A 22,007-nucleotide genomic window follows, 5' to 3' on the forward strand; every position below is an offset into this window, starting at 1 on the left:
CCATTTTGTTGTGGTGAATAAGGTGCAGTTAAGAACCTTCTAAAATATTTCTCCTCACAAAAATTCATAAACTCTTTTGATGTAAATTCATCGCCCCTATCGAATCTCAAAGCTTTTATGCGCACACCGCTCAAATTTTCAACAATCATTTTAAACTTCTTAAAAATTGAAAAAAAAATATGAATTCTCATTTTAAAAATAAATTCAAGTTCTTCGAAAATAGTCATCAATAAAAAATAATAAAATATCAGTGATTACTAAGAGAGTTTGGAGTGATTGGACCACATACATCATTATGAACCAATTAAAGCACATTTTTTGCACGACAGCTTGCTTCTTTTGGAAAAGAATTTCTTGGGTGCTTCCCTAACACACAACCCTCACAAAATTTGTCATAGTGGTTTATTTGTGGTATTGCCCTTCACCATTTCTTTATTTGCTAATTCTTTTAATCCACCAAAATTTAGATAATCAAACCGCGAGTGCCATAACCAAATTCAACTTAAACATGCAATTTTTTGTCATGCAATTTTTAAACACTTTACTTCAGCATTCACCAAATTCAACTTAAACATGCAATTTTTTGTCATTTATACTTGGGCTAGTAACTAATTATTTTGATCATTCAAATAAAGTGTCCAGTCTTTCATAAAAATCGTATAACCACGTTCCAACAATTGACCCAAACTCAATATATTACTTCTCATTTATGAGACATTATAAACATTAAAGAAAAATCCCTCATTTCCATCTTTACATTAAAAAAATATTTTACCTTGACCTTCAACTTTCACTTTTGATGCATCTCAAAATAATACATAACCATCCATAATATCTTCAATTTCGATGAACATATACATGTAGCCACACATATAATTGCTTGCACCAGTGTACAAATACCACATCGAATCATTGTTCGCATCGGCTTCCTTACTTTCTACCAATACTACTCCATCACCTCCTTTCTCTTATTTTTCTCATTGTAATAATATTTTACCGTATAGTGCCTATATCTTTTACAATTATAATCTTGAATATTGTACTTGATCTTCTTCTTTCTTGACCTCGGCCTCCGCCGTACGAGTTTTATTGGTTCTTCTCTTGCTTGTTCTCATGCCAGTCTTGTCCTCTACCAACCTCTGCCGTAACCTCTACTTTGACCTCTATAGCCACCACGGCCTCTGCTGCGATTACCTTCATCATTGCCCGATTTTTCTTCTTTTAGTGTTGCCTTAGTTTGAAGTACTTGCGCTCTTATTGAGTTTTTTTCATTCTTTCTTCATGGGCCAACAATGACCCATTCAATGTATCGACCATCATGGACTCGGTGTCCTTCAACTCTTAAAGAACCACCACCACATGGTTGAATTTTGTGTTAAGAGAGTGCAATATCTTCTTTACAACTCTCACATCTTGCACTTTTTTCACCAATTCTTTTCATTTGATTTACTAGTGCTAATACTTGAAAAAAATAGTCTACAACAGACTCACTCTCTTTCATCACAATCGACTCAAACTCAGCCCTTAGAGTTTGGAGTCGACACCATCTTCACTTTCTCTACTCCAACTGTCGAATTTCTAAGAATTTCTCATGCATCTTAGAACTCATATTATTGGCAATTTTCTCGAATATGTCGTCATCCAAACCTTGATGGATGATACTTATTGCATTTTGATCTCCATTTCTTTTCTTTTGCAAAGCATTAACTCAGTTACCGTGCGTCATTTCGACAATGCTCCACAAGCCATGAGCGCCAATAATGGCCTTCATTCGCAACGACAATTGATCATAGTTGGTTTTAGTTAGAATTGGATAATGAAATGAGACATTTGGATTTCTAGCGGTCATTTTCAACAAGGCTCTGATACCAATTTGATAGGACCGATTTAGTATAAGGACAAACTTAATATATTTTAATAGTGGAAGAAAGAACACTATATGGCAGAGAATTTACTTGTATTATAAATATTTTCTTATCCTCTTACATTCAAAGATTTCTTATGCATTATATAGACCTATAGAAACTTTCTACACACTCTACTATTACTAAATAACATTTAATTCTCTCATAAACTCTTTCTATTTTATATACACATTTTTTTATCTTTCAAGACAATCTAGAAGACCACAGTATGACTTCTAGAAAATTTCAACATTAACTAATACATTTATAAACATGTCTTCTAATACGATTCTAGAAAATTTCAACCGTTGACTATTTACATTTGACTAATAATTAAGTTTATTAATTGCTAACAGGGGAAGGGGAAGGATGGAGAAAGGTAGAGAGAAAATTGCTTAGACTAGAAATATCACTATTTCAGTGCCTCCAGTAGTCTTAAGTAGCACATTCTAAACTGATGCTTAAGCTGCTCAGTTGATCCTTCCCATGAATTGAAACAGTAAACTGTAATTAAATTGGATTGCACATTTTTAGTGTTGGATCAATGTATGCTAAATGCTGTGGTTTTTTCTATAAAGTTGGACCAGAGGTGGTAAAATTGAGCCACAGGTTCTTTCAATTAAATTAGTTTAACAAATGATAAAAATCCAACCAGCAGCAGTAAGTTGAAGATATCTAAATTTTTTTAATATTTTATATATATTATAATCAGAAAATATTATACATAATTAGATTTCCTCTATATTTCATAACAACTGAATTGTTTCCTAACATATTAGTAAACAACAAAATAATAAAAACATCTAATGACTATGATTTTCTATCAAACACCTATCAAAACCATGACTGCCTAGAACCTTGTTTTTATGATTTTTCTCTAACATGACTTTTTATTTTTGAAACTTACCTTGCAACACCTACAATTTTTTTAAGACCACCAAATACTATTGTTATAGAAGAACCCCTAACAGGCAAGCGAGGGAAAGAGAACAAAGCATATAGAACTTCAAAGGAGAAAATATCATAGCATATATAACTAGAAAAGAGAACATATCATACATAACTAGGCAAAAAAAATGGATGGGAAACAAGGAGACGTAAATGGCTGCAAACAAGATAATTTCCTAACATTAGCATATAGAAGAACCAGTAATCCAAGTAAACAGCCAACTAATTATATTATCCGAATGCTTCATAACAATGCAATCAGAAGTTCAAATCACATATAATGCAACAGTTATATATTTTTTTAAATAATGCAATGAGAAAAAGTACAGTTTCTTCAAATATCACTGTAATAATCTGAAATGTTGAGACCAATCTGTTAGCAATTAACTCCAATATTCCACCAACCAATCTCAAAATATTACGCAGCTTCCACTAACCTCAGCCTCTCCTCTCTCCCTTCTTTCCTTGCGCTCTGCTCAGCCAACAGTGCCTGGAGATCACTGCCATTAGCCAAACTATTAAACTCCACTGATCTTGACGGATCGGTGGGGTATTTCCTCTGGCAGAAGGTCATCAGCCTCTTGACTGATTGTAAATATTTGCGTGTTATTTCATCATTCATGATGTGGGCCACACTATTGGTGCATATCTTTTCACGCGCTGATCGCTCATGGATGCCAACCATGGTAACACCAATTGGCCATGGCGAGTTGCCTATTGCAAGTCTTATGTAGTGGTCCATGGCTGACAGGTAGTCACGTCTCACGCAGCAGTTTACCACGTTTAAAAGAGCTCTTCTCACATCATCAGGCAGAGCCTGGATATTGCAAGAGTTCACTATTTTATTGATGGAAATATATAGAGATAGAGAGGTATATAGGAAAAATATAAACAAAGAGACTGTACATAGGAATGGAAATGCATGACTTAATGGGTATCAAGCACTCTATAAAAGGCTGTAAAGACATTTTTTTCAAACCATGTAAATATTGATTGGTAGACTTTGAAGTGTATGCTCCGATGTGTAGTTAGTTAATTAGGAATTTACCATAATTGCTTTTTACAGACATCATCACATAATCTGATCATGAAATTGGTTGTTGGAAGCTCATCATGTCGCCCACCTATTAGTCATGGGCAAAACAAATTCATCAAAGAAACATATCTCATTTTTATTCACTGCTTATTGTAGTTATTGGGTTACAATTAAGATGCAAAAAGGAGGCAGCTAGGAAAGCTGCAAATTGATGAACTTCCTAAAGAATAATAAAAGATATATCAGTTGCCTGTATTTTCTATTTCATTTTACATGTAATAATCATCTTTTTCATTAAACCAATAAATAAACACATACCTTTTTCTTGCACATCTTGAAAAGCGGATCCAAATACCGTACACACTGTTTGTATGTAGCAACAACTGACTTGCCCTTAGCAGTCCTCCTCTCGGTCTCTGGCATCTCTTCTACCTCTTTTCCCCATTCATCCAACAACCTGATCCAGTAACATACATACAAGTTATAAGAAATTAGAAAATTGTTATCTCCTAGTTAGAACCATAGTTACAAGGCACCAACTAGTCCTTTGATAATTAACTCTTTATGTATTTCAATCAAATTAAAGGAATACTATCTGTAGTCCTTTTTTTTTTTTTTTTTTTTTTAAAAAAAAGGCATAAAGCCCATTTTATATATGAAACTGGTTAAGTTACTAGTCCTTTTTATGTCATGCTTAATTGCTATGACATGTACTAAATGCCCACACCATAATCTTACTCTATATAATTGGATCAGGGTAACATTACTCTATACAGTGATCACCTTAAATTAGTGACAGAAACCATCTGTGCACTCTGTAGTATGTACTTCACGTTTCAAAACCAAGCATCTAACTAACACTCAACAGTCAACTTTTTAGTGCACAGTCATCTAACTATCTAAGACCAACCCTTATACTATCTAGAACCAAATTATACACTGACTAGGAACAAGCCTGGAGTAATTGTCAACAAACCTTTTAAAGAACACCTTAATCTTGTCTTCATCGCACAAATCTTCAAAAGGGACTTCTTTATTTATCTCCTCTTTTTCCCCAAGGCCACCACCATTAGCACCTTCACCCGAATTCCTGATAGCAGCTTTCTGCCTTTTTCGCAACTCATATATATCTCTAAGAAAATCATTGGTCTGGCCATCACCGATTTCTTCAGCATCAATTTCCAATGCACCTGACTCAATAACCGACTGTAATCGCTTAAACCTTGCTATGTCATCCTCTCCAAAGAGAGTAACAGGTTGTTTTAGAATCCTCAATCGACGAATAACCTCGTCTCGTGGCAGTGTGGGATCCTCTTTTGAAGATTGGGTATGAGAGATGGAATTGGGTTGGGACGGGGAAGGGGAGGTTGATTTCTTGGATTGGGCTTGCTGGAACATCTTTTCTCGAAGTTTCTGGATTTCGAGATGGTGGATCTCTGATTGGCGGAGGGCCTTGCGGCCAGAGAACTCCGATTCGAGAAATCGGCGTTTGCGCTGGAGCTCTTGCTTGAGAAGATCCATGAGTGCTTCAGTCGGTAATTGGGATTGAGTGATTGTTGGGTTTTGAACGAGACGATGGAACTCGAAGGAGAGTTCTAGAGCATACCAGAATAACGGAATTCTCTTCCTCTGAGTTAGCACAAATTTTGCGGTTAAATCTGTACCGTCTGATGTATTAAAGGGCCCCGTGCATTACAGGCGTGGGTCCCAATTCTAATCGAACGGTCTGGAATTAAACTCAAACGATGCGTTAAAGCAGAGGATGTGGAATCAGAGCAACGGGAAGTAAAAGTTTATCAGAATATCTCAATTTTGCCATTTGGTGGATATCTCCAGTTCTCAATTATCTCGGTTGCAAATAGGCTTCTGATATTAGTAGTTTTGGTGCCTCTAAAAAAAAAAAAAAAAAAAAGATAGTAGTTTTGGTAGTGCATGGGTCTGGATTTACTAAATTCAAACCTTTTTTAAAAAAAAATCTTAATACAGCCATGATTTGTGTAGGGATGTAAAAAACTTGTTTTTAATGACTGCTATGCATGTATCTGTTCACTGATATGTAATTTTCTGACATGTACAGATATATTATGTATCATGTACCGGTAGAACAGGAAGAATTTTGCACTTTAGTTAATAAATGGTGGAATGAAACTCCTCTCCACCTTCCTGATATTGGTAAAAGCTGGTCCCAAAAATTGAAAAACATGAGAAGAAAAATAAAAGGTTGGGCTAAAAATTTTTATGGCCAACGAAAATGAGAAAAAACCCAAATACAAAAACTCTTACATGAGTTACAGAAAATTAAGGAGGAGAGGGAGTTTACACCTTTAGAAGCAGATTCCTGGATCCATAATACAAATAGGTTAGAAGAACTTTTGAGAGAGGAAGAAACTCAGTGGCAACTTAAATCTAGACAATTATGGCTGGAAAATGGAGATTCTAATACTAAATATTTCCATACAGTAGCAACTCATAGATCCAAAAAAAATCACATTAGTAGTTTAGAAATAGATGGTTCCTCTACGAATAATATTGTAGATATTAAGAAACATATAGTAGCATATTATAAAGATTTGTTAGGAACTTCTGGTCTTAAATATGGGTCTTTAGAACCCAACTTCTGGGATACACATGATAAACTTACTCACTTAGAACAATGGGAATTAGAGCAGCCTTTTACAGAAACATAACTTAAAGTAGCAGTTTTCTCTTCCGAGCCAAATGGGGCCCCTGGCCCTGATGGTTTCACCTTTAAGTTCTACCAGTTCTTTTGGGATTTAGTTAAATCTGATTTGATGCTATTGACTCATTTCTTTTATGAAAACACACTAAACTTGCATTGTCTCAATAAATCATGCATTTGTCTTATTCCCAAAGAGAAAGATGCTAAACTAATTAAGAAGTTTAGACCAATTAGTTTAGTTAATTGTAGTTTTAAAATACTATCTAAATTACTTACTATTAGATTAGAACTAGTGATGGATAGAATAATAGATACTAGTTAAGCTGCTTTTATTAAAAATAGATACATCTTAGATAATATGATACTTAGTCAAGAGATAATACACTCATGTTATCATTCTAAGCAACCAGGGGTAGTTATTAAGATAGATTTTGAAAAAACATACGATAAGATCCATTGGGATTACTTGTTAGAAATTCTCCATAGTAGAAATTTTGGACCTAAGTGGATCCAATGGATTACCCATTGGCTCCAGAGTTCCCAATCTTGCCTTAATATTAATGGGGAACTGACAGAATATTTTTACTGTAAACGGGGGGTTAGACAGGGGGATCCCCTCTCCCCTTTCCTTTATATTCTGGCTGCTGACACACTTAGTAAAATATTTTCAAAAGGGCGTATAGCTAATGTTATTACAGGATTAGGACCCCCATGTATTGATAGTCGGGCCATCACTAATTGCCACTATGCAGATGACACAATTCTGTTCCTGGCAGCTCATGCACATAATGTTGAAGCTGCATGGTGGGCCATGATGGCCTTTGAATCATTGTCTGGCATTAAAGTTAATTATGATAAAACTGAAATGTATGATATACATGTAGATAGAACATTAGCTCTTGATCAAATCTTTAGATGCTCCTGGGGAACTTTTCCAATTAAGTACTTAGGGTTACCTCTACATTATAAAAAACTACTTATCTCTGATTGGGCCTTTTTAGTTGATAAAATAGAGAGTAAACTACAAATGTGGAAAAACAATATGTTATCTATAGGAGGTAGATTAACTCTAGTTAACTCAGTCCTTTCTGCGGTGCCTTTGTATGCATTATCTGTTTATAGAATCCCCTTAACAATCATCAAGTTGATTGACAAAGTTAGAAGAAGGTTCCTATGGCAAGGCAACTCAAAAAAGAAAAAATACATTCTAATAGATTGGTATACATCTAGGTTAGCAAAAGCCTTTGGAGGTTTAGGAATTCTAGATCTTAGACAAATGAATATCTCTCTATTGCTCAAATGGTGGTGGAAACTTAAAAATAATGAGTATATTAGCCCTTGGAAAACTCTACTCACTCATAAGTACATTTTAAATCATTCTCCTCACATATCTTCTTTCTGGTCTACTTTGCTCAAATTTAGTCATATAGGAGATTTTAGTACCTCATATACTCCAGGTGTCCAAACCCAACTTAGATTCTGGTTAGATCAGTGGTTCCAAAATTGTACTCTTGCTGTTCAATACTACTCCCTATACTCTAAATGTACCAATAAGGATATCCTCTTAGCTGATGTGATAAATTCTCAAGGCCAATGTGTTAAATTCCACATAGATTTAGTAGGGATAGATTTTCAGGAGTGGATGGATGTTCTGTTCCTCATCAGCTCAACCTCTTTCACTTTGGAATATGATAAGATAGAATGGAAATGGGAAAATTCAGGGAAGTTTTCAACTCACTCTATGTATTCAATTCTTAACTTTGGTGGAGTTCAACCTATAAATTCCATGCTATGGTGGAAATTACCAATTCCTCCTAAAATTAGGATTTTTATGTGGTTGGTTTCTCATAATACTATACTAACCAAAGACAACTTGATCAAGAAAGGATGGAATGGTGACACACAATGCCTTTTTTGCTGCCACCAAGAATCAGTAGACCATTTATTTTTACTCTGTCCTTTAGCTCAACAAGTTTGGTTCTGGTTAGGGCAAAGCCAAGAGGTCATGCATCAGTGGCATACTTGGGAGGATATTCTAATTTTTTCTAAGACACTTGATCATACTGATGAGGTTGGTTTCCTAATAGTTCTTAGTGCAGTCAGCTGGTCCCTGTGGAAACATAGAAATGCTCTCTGTTTTACCAATGCTCCAATTAACTCTGCTCGAAACATTATACTAACAATTAAATCTTTGTGTCTATACTGGACAGGAAACATGAAACAGAAGTTCAAGGATGCAATGGGCAATTGGCTTCCAGTAATTGAGGATGCAATACCACTTCGGCAGTACATGCCACTTTCCATGGTGATAGATCAGCCCACTGGAGATGCACCAGCGACTCCATAGCTTGATGATGCAGTTCCAAATCTTGTTTTGCTCTAGTAGTGATAATAGCCTCAGCCCTTTCATAAGTGGCTTAGATATAGCAACTTTTACTTACTTTTGGTGTTTGTCATATGCTATGCTTATGTTGATGTATGCACTGATTTATCTTGCTTCTTTTGCGCTTGGTAGTTGGTCCAGGTTACTGGCAACGTAAGAACCAAACATTATGTTTTGTATTTAACTCAATTTCAGTAATGAAATGGGCTTTTTGCCTCTTTTTAAAAAAAAAAAAAAATGTACCGGTAGCAGATGTTTAATATTTAAAAATATTTGGTGATCTCAATAAAATGGTAAGATTGTTCTTTCATTTTAATAAAAAAAAAGAAAAAGAAAAAGATAATTAGTAGTTTTAACAAATCTTTGTTAGATCGAAATGAAATCATCTTTATTCAAACGCGAAAAAAGAATTTGAGTCTGTAATAATATAGTGATCGTAATAATTGGAGAGCACGAGAAACAATTTGACTCGATTTGGAAGAGAAGTCGCGCGGTGAATTTTTCTGAAATTGAGAGGCATTTGACGAGAATCGATCCGCGCAAGTATATTTATGGGTAAATTTGGGTGTAGGTTCACTGAACTTTGTTATTTGTCACGAATTGGTCACTCAAATTCAATTTGTCATTTTTTATTCACTTAACTTTGTTATTTGTCTCAATCAATTCTCTTTATACTTTTCCATCCAAAATTTTAACGGAATATTCCTATTCCGTCCAAAAAATTAACGGAATATACTCATTTCATCTAAAATATCAACGGAATAAGTATATTCCATCCAAAATACTAACGGAATTAGCATATTCCGTTAAAATTTTGAATGGAAAAATATAGAGAAACTTGATTGGGACAAATAACAAAGTTGAGTGACTCAAAATGGACAAATCAAATTTGAGTGACCAATTCGTGACAAATAACAAAGTTTAGTGACCTGCGAAATTTATCCTATATTTATTTACCCACTTTAACCCTTTGTTTAGTTACCCACCTTAACCCTTTTGGTGTTGTTCGGCTGAATAGGATTAAGGTTCTTAAAGCTTCTTTCGCTCTTAATTCATATTAATCCTGCTGAACGGTATCTCCTTTAACAAAATTAAGACACCTTATCTCAAAATCTTAATCCTGGGTGTTCTCTCCTCATCGTTCAGTTTCCTTTAGAGCTCCTTAAACACCAAAAAGCATTTATCTTTTTACAATTGTATCCCTCGGAGATGACCTCCTTAAAGGTCATTTTCATTTTTTTTTGAATTTTTTATTAACCTCCTTAAGGTCATCTATGTTTCTTTTTCATATTTTATTAGTCTCCTTAATCCTTATGGCCCCGTTCAGCAACATGGATTAAGAGGTGAAGGATTAAGAGCTTAAGGAGCGCTAAGGAACTCATGTTTGGCAAGTAAAAGATTAAGATGAAAGATGGATTAAACATAAAAAAAAGTCTACTTTATTATGTGACAAGAGACAAAGACCAATATACCCCCATTCTAAATTGTTATATAACATTATTGACACGGTAATTAATTCATTGTTTTTCACATTATATTGCATTTAAATTAATTTCTGGAAATTAATTTAGGAATGAGTACCGGAGACATATTTCAGGAAGTGAATTTTAAATTTACCATACTGGTACATATCGTGTGGCATCTGGTACAGATGCAATCTTAAAACACAAACAAGCATTTTTTTTTTCAATTTAAGTTCATATTTTATTTGACTTTTTTCGAAAAGTGCAAATTGCTAAAAATTGAGTTATAACTCTTATACAAATATACAAATGCTTTTTGTCAATAGTTTGGTATCTGACTTTTTTTCGATAATATCTCTTATACAAATAAAAAAAGATGGACAAAATGGGAAAATTGAGGAGTTCATACAACATAATTGAACCAATTTATCCATTCTCGTTCTATATTATATTTTCTTATCAATGCTAGCAGTTCTAGTCAAAACAAAACAATAAGTAAAGCGTACCAATACTGAATCCTCATCTAAAAAAATATCTTCTATTGGACCAATACCGAATACCAAACTATTGACAATTTTGGCCCTACCAAAAATGCATACAATCACCAAAAATGCATGAAATTGAGAAGGCAATGAATTTTCTACATGACTTGATTTTTAAAGAGCATCAACAGGTGAAATTTAGAAGGCAATGGATTTTCTACATGACATGATTTCTAAAGGGCATCCTGATGTCATGACCATTTCTAATAAAAATCCCTTTCGCTTCTAACCAGTTACAATATCCTTAAACTAATGTTAACAAAAAAAATCAAAACTGGATACATCTAGATACACATTCAACTTAATTTTAGTGAGAAACAGTGACTACCAGTACTGGTACAGGGGTAAACCAGCATTAATTTCAATACAAAGAAGCCTGCAATAAACCAACTATCATAGTTTATATTCAATAGCCAGCAATACAAATTTCAATACAAATTTCATTCCATGCTTATCACAATCATAATTAGTGTTGAGTACTATTCTAGTTTTTCTTGATATGACAATATAATCACAAAAGTATGATATCACTAGACATTAAAACAAAAGTATAATATCACTAGACTAAGATTTGACCTTTAACTTCACAAAAGTTAGACACTAAACAAAAGTATGACACAGTGAGTTGTCATATAGATTAGGGGTTGATAGAAAGACGGCCGGAACGAAACATTCCAATTGCATGGTCAACAATCACCATCAAACGTTCTTTGTTGTCTTCTTTCATAAAACATTCTCTTATCCAAGAATTTCCCAAACTTATCTCCGTATCAACATGAACATCAAAAGGCAATTCTAACACTTTTAACTTCTCACGTACTTGGTCATGTGCCGTACGATTTGCATGACCTATTTGAGCAATGATCTCAGTTCGTTGCTGCTGTTGGTGAAGAAACTTTTCAGCAAATTCGTCCATACGATTAGCACATTCTCTTGGTTTGGAATTACGTGGCTCATCTCCATGTGTGTTGTTACCTCTTTTGCGGTTCTGTGTTGGCACCGCACCCGAGTTGGAGGCTCTCGGAGGAACATGGACTGAATGCACTTGTGTAACTCTTGGAGCATCAGCATGTACCGGATCAGGAATTGGCAAACCAGCAGCGGCAGTGACCGGCTCATGGGTACTATCAATCACATCTATTTCTGGAGCAATTGACTCAATACCATCTGCCATCATCTCTCGAAATACAGGTAGGCTAAAATCATCGAGCTCTTGTTGCACGCCACCATTTTCATCTTCAGAGCTTGAAACTTCAGCGAACGTGCGTGGGATTTGTTTGTTCGAATTAGAGGTTACATTAGAACGACCTGTGGCTATGTTCTTCCCATAAAGAGCTTCGACTTGTCGGTACCACGGAAAAGTTTTCTTAACATACTTCTTGTATCGAGTGGGATCCTTCTACAAAATTAGCATAAAAGTTCATAATAAAACAATAGCCAATATTTAAAGCATGCATAAAAGTTCATAATAAAATTGCTTCTGATTACACCTATCAAAAACTTAAATAAAATAATATAAGCACTTCTATCTAGTTAATAAATAAAATACCTCTTGAAGATTTGTCCAAGCATCTTCAGGTACATCGGGTATGTGTGTTTCTTCATTCCAACCACACCCACTTCGATTGGCCATGTGCCAGAAAAAACTGAAATCACCTTTCAAGTTCTTCCAACGCAATTAGACATACCAATCTATATACACAAAGCTCTCAAGAGAAATTACAAAAAAAAAAAACAAATAGAAAAATGAGATGTACTGAGAAAATCGAAAACTGGTCAAATTAAAAACAAAAAAACTTATATAAAAATAGAATGTGCATATGAAAGCACTTCACTGAAATAGAAAAAAAAAAGTTGATTTGAATCAAAGCTGAGGTGAAGAAATAATATTAGTGTGAAAAATCAAAGTTAACTACTACATCATGGAGTGAAGAATCAAAGCTGCATCTATCTTGAAATAGAAAAATGAAAAACACTCGACAATGATGCGAAATGAAATTAGGTGACAAAAGGCATGACTGATAAACCGATATGAACAAAGGATGCCTACTTCATCCACTAATAGCAAAAATTTCAGTGTAAAGAGGAAATTTTAGAGATGCCAACGATAGAAAAAAAGTACCGAACAAGATGGGTATCAATGGAGAGAGCACGTCGACGAGAATGACTGTGCGGTGTCAAATTTATAAATCATTCATCGGAGAGCCATCAATTTACGCCGGAGAAATCAGGTTTTTTCTTTCCCGCGCCTAGGGTGCGTTCCCGCTCCAGACGAAGAAGACAATGAAAAATGAATTAAAAATGCACAGGACCTTAAGGAGGTCAGTTGGTGAGGGCAATATTGTAAAATAAATATGCACTTTTTGGCCTTAAGGAAGCGATTTGAACGACAAAATCTTAAGGAAGGGGGGTTCCTGGATTAAGGTGTTGCACTAAGGAGAGTTCTTAATCCTGTCAAAGGAGCAGCTGTTCGGATGGATTAACGTGGATTAAGGGTCTAAGGAGCGTTAAGAAAGCTAAATCCTACCCAGCCGAACAGGCACTATGCCCTTCCCATTTCTTTTTCATTTTTTATCATCTTCTTCTTCTAGAGGCAGCACGCGTCCTTAGGTGTTGGAAAAAGAAAAAAAAAAAAAAAACTCTTTTCAGTGCAGATGGAGGACCCTCTACGAATAATTTCGAATTCTGATAGCACACTGACATTCTCGTCGAAATGCTCTTTCTATTGACACCCCTCCTGATCAGTATAATTTCTTTCATTAGTATCTCTTGATTAGATAGTGAAGTTTACATTATGTTGCTATTAGCGAATGAGTACAGTATAAACTGAGTGAACAAACCTGTAAAATCAGAAAGAGGAGGACAATACACAAAATAGAGAAACAACAACGACACTGATACAAAAAACAGAGAAATATTTACAATCTATAGTCACAAGATAGAAGAACTCACAGTAGGGTAAAATAAGAATAGATTTTATTTCATATGAAATTTTTCACTATTTTCTCTTTACAGAAGGGGTTTTTTTGCTTATTTTTTTGTTTTGTTTTGATTTGTCAGATTTTAAATTGCAACTTGGGTGTTATTTTAAGTTTGTAACCGTTTGTTCCTTTTAGGGAATGAGGACTGGTACCGGTATGGTACCAGTTTCTAGCAATGTTTTTATTTGTTGTTTCTTTTACCATCAATTTGAGCAATTTTTTATCATCTTCTGACAAAACAGTGAATATTTAGTTTAATAATCCATTACTTTATTTTTTATCATTACTTTGTTTATATTTTAATAGGAATATAAATTGGTTCTTACTTTCAGTAAACATATTTATTTTTCTTTATACAAAAATACATTTTTGTATTATATTCTTACTATCTTAAATTTTTTTTTCTTTGTAAAAAAATACATTTTGCATTATATTCTCCGTTTAATAAAAAAAATTTAATGAATGGGAGTAACATGAACGAAAATGGTAACTGAGAAAAAACTTGAATTTTTTTTCTTCATTTCATGGTCAAATTGTCTATTTTAGATGGATTTAATTGTCTTCATTTATTTTGTGTTTTATGCTTTATAAAAACGTTAACCATAGAAAAAATAATATACGGATGGTAAAATAAAATAATTCACTATAATCTATATTTTTCTATATGTATGTTAAAAAAATGACCAATTTAATTAATTTGATGAAATATATTTAATTACTTTTAGTTAAAATATAACACAATTTGATTAAGGGATCAACTAACTATTCCCCAATTCATTTCCCTCATTTATCCCCCAGTCAATAACTGTCTTTGTTGACCACAACTTTCAACACTAAAAAACAAAACAAAATGTGTCATTATCGATTATTAAGTTGAGGGACTGCTCATTTACTAGGTGGACCACTAATTACTTGAGGGATTGCTTAATATTTGATAGATTTTACAACTAGCGCGCGCAAATATGGATACATATGCACACAAGTGTTAATATATAATAGATCAAGTATTCATACCTAAGATATCAAGTATTTAAAAAAAAAATTGACACATCACACTCATCTTTTACACGTTTTTAGAGGTGGATTTTTTTTTTCCGTTCAATCTCGTCTATATTTCTGACGATCTGTGATGAAATTTGTGAATCTAATATCATGAACGTCTTTTACGTAATTTTCTCTTTCAAATGAGATCCATGATGATATACTTTCGAGTTGTCCGTCGCGTAAGTATTCATATCTTGTTATGTAGTTTCATACCTCGTTGGGCAAGTATTCTATCACGTCGAGCAAGTATTCATACACCTTTGTGCAAGTGTTGATACTTCGTCGAGCAAGTATTCATACTTCGTTGGGAAAATATTCATAAATCGCCTGTGACAACCTGAAAAGCCTTGTTGCCAGCGGATCGATAGGATCCGATGGATAGGAAGTCGGAGGTAATGCGGTCTGGATCGGGATCGCAACGAGTTATGAATACTTGTATGATGAGGTATGAATATTTGTATGACGAGGTATGAATACTTGCACTACGAGGTATGAATACTTGTGTGGCAGACAACTCAAAAGTATTGCATCATGAATCTCACTTGAAAGATAAAATTACGTAGAAAACCTCTGTGACTTTAGATTTGCAAAAAAATTCACAGATTGTTAAAAATATGGGCGACATTGAAGTAAGAAAAAAAAACACCTTTAAAAATGTGTAAAAAATGAGTATGTGATAAGAAAGATTGTTTAAAGAAATACTTGATATCTTACATATGAATACTTGTTATATTAGATGTTAATACTTGCGTGTATAAGTATACATATTTACGTGCATCAGTTGTAAAGTTTTTCAAATATAAGTGGTTCCTCAATTAATTAGCGGTCCCCCACATTATTAATGACCGATACGCATTTTTTTTTTGTCTTTTTGTGCTGGAAGTTGTGGTCTCCTCATATAATTAATGATTGAGGGATGGATGGGGGAAATAAACTGGAGAAAATAAATCTTTATTCTTTGATTAATCAATCATGTCATATCACAACAACAATATAAAGGGTAAAATAGTCCTTCATTTCTCATGTATATATTTTATTCAAATATATACTACAATCTTAATCTTTGTTATTTGCCGAACACGAACTCTTTAACGCCAGTGTTATCAGAACCGGACCGGATCGGACGGTTCGGCCGAAAAAAACTGAAACTGGTCACCTGTCCCGTTTGGTTCCTTTCAATTACCGCTTCTGCTGTTGTATCGGTTAAAAGTGGTTTTATCGGCCGGTTTATGTTAAAAAATCGCTAGAGAAAACCTGGTTAAACCACGGTTCAAATCAAAATTGGATATATCTTATATCTTCCTCTTGGAGAAGTGATAATTTTGCAAATCTACCAATTTCGCTAGATTCTCTATTTTCTATCTTTTCTCCACACACTGAGATGGAGAGAAATGTGAAATTTGCTCTCATTTCTCCTTCAATATGTTGGTTGTTCGCTTCTCAGAGTGTGCTTACAAAGTTCCAAATACAACTAATTGTACTTGTTTTAAACCTTGAATCCACTCACGTCTAGGATTGCAAGTGTACAATCCTATCCGTGTAGTAAAATAAGGTATCGATCCTCAGGGACGGTTAAACTCAATTCTAGACTTTCACAAATCCAAGTTAGGTACTAGAAGTTTGAAGAATTGGGTTTGATTTGTTTCAATTTCTAAATTTCAAAAGACAATTCAATTAAAGGTAAATGAAAGTGATTAAAAGGTTTGGTTTTGAATCAATTATAAAAGGTGTTCTTAGGGTTTCAGACTTCATCTCCAAACTTTTCCTTCTCTGGACCTATCATACAACTCGCATCATCTCTGATGCGACCTGTGTGATGCGACTCGCATCATCTTTGATGCGGGTCGCATGGCCCTCGAGCAGAGCTGACATGAGTTCGTATCTAAGTTGATTTCTTGTGCGAGGCTTCGACCTGTGGCTCTCGCCTACTGGTATCTAACCTAGATTGATTGTCTGGTTAACTAGAAGTATCTATAACCTCTCGATAATAGAAATTTCACCTCTCGGTTACTATTGATCTTAGATCTACTTCAAGTGCTCAATTACAATTACAAGATACATCAAGGCCTAATTACTAGAAGAGATGCTATAGACATCTAAAACAGTAGACAATCAAGAATCAATCAAGAAATCACAATCAAGCAAACAATGAATACTCAAACAACAATCACACAAGTTCAACATTAGATCAAAACATCATTCAACTCAAAGAAAAGGTTTGGAGATTACATCTTAACCCTAAGAAACAGGGATCTACTCAAGCATAACAAAAGTAAACATGAAAGAGAGAGAGAATAAGCAAATCATGATGGAGCTCGAAGATCCAAAGTAGATTGGAGAGGATCTTGAAATCTTCCCTTCTCTTCTTCTTCAATCAAGCTCCAATCTCCTTCTTCTCTCTTGATCTTCGCTCTTTTTGTGTTCTGGAATGTAGAGGGGGAAAAAGCTCCTCGAATTCTGGCATAGGACCTCCTTATATAGGCAACAGAGTTGACTTTGGGCTTGTCAGATTTAATTTGAACTGGGCGGCAACAGTTGATGCGACTCGCATCAGGTGGATGCGACTCGCATCAGATGGTCTTCAAGAGAGAGCAGTGAGGGTCGCATCGCAGGTCGCTTTGGGCTTGGATGCGACTCGCACCAGATGAATGCGACTCGCATCAGAGCTTCCTGAAGTCTGCCAATTGCCTGATTTTGCCCAATTTCGCCTGATTCCTGCAAAGTAAGAACCAAAACTTAGCAGTACCACATTCTATGGATGTTCAATGTAAAAGGCACCCTTTGTTGGTTCAAAACATAGATTTTCGTATGGAAACAAGTCGAAATGATAGGTCTAATAATGTGATAACAAATTCCCCCAAGCTTAACCTTTGCTTGTCCTCAAGCAGAAATCTAAACATTGGTACCAATCTAAATTCTAAATGCGAGTTTCCTAAATGTAAGAATTTATATGAGTTGTTTCAATTGGGAACTTTAAAAATCATGTTGGTATAACTTGGACTTTCCTATTTAACCTTGATTCTCCACACAAATTGACCAACCAAACTTCAAATTCTGAAATATTTGAATACTTGTAAAGCTGAGCACTTGAATCAATCAAGTTATCATTTATCTATTTAACTATTGTCCTCATTTGTGGAGATTTTCCCTTTTTAACCCCCCCAAGCTTGGAACAAGCTTAGGTCAGAAAGTTGCAGACTTCGCGTGTTGATATGTGCAAAATTTTCTCTTTTTTTTCTAAGTGGGAGACGAGCTCAAAGGCGCCCTAAAAGGACTTATTGCCAGTACTCTTATGTTCTCCGTCTTTTCGTTTCTTCTCTTTTTTTTTAATATTTTTTTTTGTTTTATTTAGGAGATGAGCTCAAAGGCGCCCTAAAAAGGACTTATTGCCAGTACTCTTGGTTTCTCTATCTATTATTATATTTTTATTCTTTTGCACATATCATGAATATACACATCCTTTGATATTCATTCATACCAAATGATATCCCAAACTTTCTTTATCAATAACCCCCATTTCCCTATTTGAGAAGGCACAAGTCAATTTCTAAATGAGTTTCTCAATGCATTTCAAGTTTTCATCATTACAAATGGTCAAAACATTCGTCCTCATCAGTTTGTTGGTCAATTATGGGATAGTTCGAATCTCCTAGGGTCATCCTGATCAACACCAACAATTATGTTTTAAAGTTTCCAATTTACACAATCACACAAATTCCTACCTAAAAATGCAATAAACAAGTAAACATGGCCTAAGTAAGAACGAATAAATCTTAAAAATCCTAAAGTCACCCCCCCAAGCTTAGTCTGAGCATTGCCCTCAATGCTTCAAGACTCTAGGATAAAGCAAAGGGAAGGGGAGAAGAAAAACAAACCTGCTCAGTCATCGGAGGGGTCGAACCTCCAATCGCGCAAAACATCCTCAATGTCACCCACTCTGCGCTGTAAGTCGTAGAGAATGGCACCCTGCTCAGACCTCATGTCATAGACGAGGCTGTAGATATCCTGGATAGTGGGTGAGGGAACTGGTGGTGGATAGGAAGGACCAGCATATGAAGTGGAGGGGCCAGCATGATAGGGAGATGGGCCTGCCTGGAAGGTGGAGGTGCCTGCCTGAAATGTGGAATCAGGAAAGGGCATAGGAGAAGTGTAAGGGTGGGCAGGAGAGCAAGGGACATCTGGCATGGGCACATCAACATGGGCGGGAGAGTGGTGCTGCATAGGAAGAGAAGGTGGTGCTGGCATGTCTGGCAGGGGCTCGGTGAAAAACCAGGTGCTCTCGTCATCGAAAGACAGGGGTGAAAGGCGGAGGGGCATCAGATGCGAGCCATGACCCTTCAAGGTCCAGAAATACCGAGAACGGTGGCCAGCACCACTGCGCTCAATCTTGAGAAAAGTGACCCGCTCGTAGGCCCTGGCATCCAGGGTGAGATGGCCAGTGGAGAGAGTGAGGCCTGCGGTGGAGATGCCCAGCCGATCAGCGATCAGGGTGACATAGGCGCCAATGCGGACAGCGCCACCCACCTTCGTGTTGCGCTGGAGATCCACCCAGTGACGGACCATGAACAACATCAGGTCCGGTCGCACCAACTCAGCCTCAGGACGGAGCATGTGGTCCATAAGGCAAAGGTCCTCCTCATTGACTCGGGCTGCAGTCTCCCCGCGTGCGAAGATAGAGCAGCCGATGGTGCGCTGGATGCACCGCAGTACCGGGTGAGGGATGGCAATGCTGCGATACTGGGCACTGGTGGCACTCATCATCCCAGTGATCAGACGCCAGAAATGAGCCTTGTCGAACCCCACGCGATGGTCAAGGGAATCGGTATCGGGGTCGCTGTCAAATCCGAACCACTCACGGAGTCGGACCAGAGTGAGCCGGTGCGTCTGGTTGAGCATCTGGAACTTGATGTAGTAGTTGCCATGCACATCCTGACGCAGCTTGAGAGAGGAGAGGAACTCGAGGGTAAGCTCGGTGTAGCAGTTACGCTCGATTGCCCAGAAGGCGGGAGTGAACCCGATCCTTCCAGTGAGACGAAGGAATTCCTCGCGAACCCCAAAGGCATCCAAAGTGTCGAAATCGACTCGGCGCGTGTTCTCATAAGTGCGCTGCCTGAGGTAGAGAAAGCGTTCCAGCATACCATGGCTGGAGAGAGTGAAGTGAGGGGCTGGGTAGTCTGCTGCTCGGGGGGTTTCCCTACCCGAGATGGGGTCAGAGTCATCAGAGTTGTACTCTATAGTGCCCAACCCAGCCCCTGCCTGTGCGGGAGAAGGGTGATAGGAAGACTGAGAAGAATGAGAAGAAGAAGAGTGAGAGGAGTTACCACTGGTGCGAGCTGAACTGGCGCCTAGCTGAGACCAGTCTTGGTCCTCAGACTCTGAAGGGGAGGGAGTAGGGTCCGGTATCCCCTGTTGGATACGGAGATCCTCTGTCGGCGAAGCTCGCGTTGTCGGCGCTCTTGGTTGTGCTTGGATCGGAGCTCGCGGTTCATGGGTGATTCTGGATCACTCATGATGGCTGTGATGCGAGTCGCCTGACTGTTGATGCGAGTCGCCTTGTAAGCGATGCGAGTCGCCTTGTAAGCGATGCGAGTCGCCTTGTAAGCGATGCGAGTCGCCTTGTAAGCGATGCGAGTCGCCTTGTAAGCGATGCGAGTCGCACTGGGTAGCGATGCGAGTCGCACTGTCTGGTATCTGGCGGCAGAGGCGATCTAGCAGAGGCGGAAGAAGAGAGAATGAGAGGGTTGTGATCGTGGCAATGGAGAAAAGGGAAGTGAGAAGGAGGTTTCGGCAGGGAGAGATGGAGATGGGTGTGATCGATGGAGAGGAGGTGAAAGCCGGCGGATGGAGAAGGGAGAGGCTAGGGTTTTGGGTTGAGGGGTCGGTTGAGGCTCGCACGGAGTTGATTCGAGTCGCAACGAAGAAGAACGAGGAATAGGAGAGGTGGGGTTCGCTGGGCAGAGGAAGAAGAAAGGAACAAGAGATGTGCGGGTGAGGGTTATATGGTGAGACTCGCGTCGTTTGGGCGCACCCTTTTGATGCTGCGTCGGTTCGCATTGATGCGAGTCGCATTATGTGGGATGCGAGTCGCATCGAGTGATGCAAGTCGCATCGGAGATGATGCGAGTCGCATCAAGTGGAAGTTGGTAATTCTTTTCGGTAAAAAGGAAAAATAGCTAACTAATCTAACTAAAAGTAAACTGAAAAGGCTTGGGTTGCCTCCCAAGAAGCGCTTGTTTCAGGTCTCAAGCTTGACCTTCTCTGTGCTAATCCTCCGGTGAGACGGGGTCAGAGAGGTCTTGAACAACCCGCTCCTGATAATCATGATCTGCCACATAGTGCTTGAGACGCTGACCGTTCACTTTGAAATCCCCACATGTGTCATTCCCAATTTCAATCGCGCCGAAATGGTGCACCTTTCGTACCACAAACGGACCTGACCATCTGGTTTTCAGTTTCCCAGGAAAGAGTCGCAACCTGGAATTGAACAAGAGGACCAGATCGCCTTCCTTGAAGTCGCGAGACATGATGCGTTTGTCATGAATTCGTTTGGTTTTGTCTTTGTAGATCCTCGCATTCTCGTATGAGTGCTGACGCATCTCTTCCAATTCGTGCAAATCGAGGATACGCTTCTCTCCAGCTGCTAACAAGTCTATGTTGATAGCACGAGTGGCCCAGAACGCTTTGTGCTCAATCTCAACTGGCAGATGACACGGCTTTCCATACACCAGCTTGAAAGGGCTCATCCCAATCGGTGTTTTGAATGCTGTACGGTAGGTCCAGAGTGCGTCACTCAATTTCAAAGACCAATCCTTCCTTGTTCTTGCCACGGTCTTCTCCAAGATAGATTTGATTTCCCTGTTGGAGATTTCAGCTTGGCCGTTCGACTGAGGATGGTAAGAGGTGGAGACCTTGTGCGTCACTCCATGTCGCTGCAGGAGATTGTTGAATTGACGGTTTATGAAATGCTTCCCTCCATCGCTGATGACAGCTCTTGGCACTCCAAAGCGAGGAAAGATGACATCATTG

The 22,007-nt window shown here is 37.4% G+C and overlaps 2 protein-coding genes across 2 annotated transcripts; both read right to left on the bottom strand.

Annotated features, from left to right (window-relative positions):
* Positions 1-3,214: 3,214 nt before the first annotated feature.
* Positions 3,215-5,462, bottom strand: LOC144551299 (uncharacterized). The gene is made up of 3 exons (XM_078299216.1): positions 4,865-5,462; positions 4,207-4,345; positions 3,215-3,669 (listed from the first exon to the last, which is right to left on the bottom strand). The coding sequence occupies exons 1-3, from the start codon at positions 5,407-5,409 to the stop codon at positions 3,271-3,273; spliced, it is 1,083 nt and encodes a 360-aa protein (XP_078155342.1). The 5' UTR covers positions 5,410-5,462; the 3' UTR covers positions 3,215-3,270.
* A 5,961-nt stretch (positions 5,463-11,423) lies between these two features.
* LOC144551999 (uncharacterized) lies at positions 11,424-13,228 on the bottom strand. Its single transcript, XM_078300108.1, has 3 exons — positions 13,079-13,228; positions 12,506-12,648; positions 11,424-12,355 (listed from the first exon to the last, which is right to left on the bottom strand). Exons 2-3 carry the CDS (start codon positions 12,587-12,589, stop codon positions 11,594-11,596), a joined length of 846 nt encoding a protein of 281 aa, XP_078156234.1. The 5' UTR covers positions 12,590-12,648; positions 13,079-13,228; the 3' UTR covers positions 11,424-11,593.
* Between the last annotated feature and the right edge of the window lie 8,779 nt (positions 13,229-22,007).

Source organism: Carex rostrata, chromosome 3 (assembly GCF_964058835.1).
Source record: "Carex rostrata chromosome 3, lpCarRost1.2, whole genome shotgun sequence".
In the NCBI taxonomy this organism is placed as follows: Eukaryota; Viridiplantae; Streptophyta; class Magnoliopsida; order Poales; family Cyperaceae; genus Carex; species Carex rostrata.

Excerpts from the sequence above, each read along its gene's own strand:
- LOC144551299 (XM_078299216.1), bottom strand. The coding sequence starts at position 5,409 with ATGGATCTTCTCAAGCAAGAGCTCCAGCGCAAACGCCGATTTCTCGAA. Across the intron at positions 4,346-4,864 it reads ATTAAGGTGTTCTTTAAAAG|GTTGTTGGATGAATGGGGAA; the intron begins GTTTGTTGACAA and ends TTACTGGATCAG. Across the intron at positions 3,670-4,206 it reads TCAAGATGTGCAAGAAAAAG|GCTCTGCCTGATGATGTGAG; the intron begins GTATGTGTTTAT and ends TGCAATATCCAG.
- LOC144551999 (XM_078300108.1), bottom strand. The coding sequence starts at position 12,589 with ATGGCCAATCGAAGTGGGTGTGGTTGGAATGAAGAAACACACATACCC. Across the intron at positions 12,356-12,505 it reads CTTGGACAAATCTTCAAGAG|AAGGATCCCACTCGATACAA; the intron begins GTATTTTATTTA and ends CTAATTTTGTAG.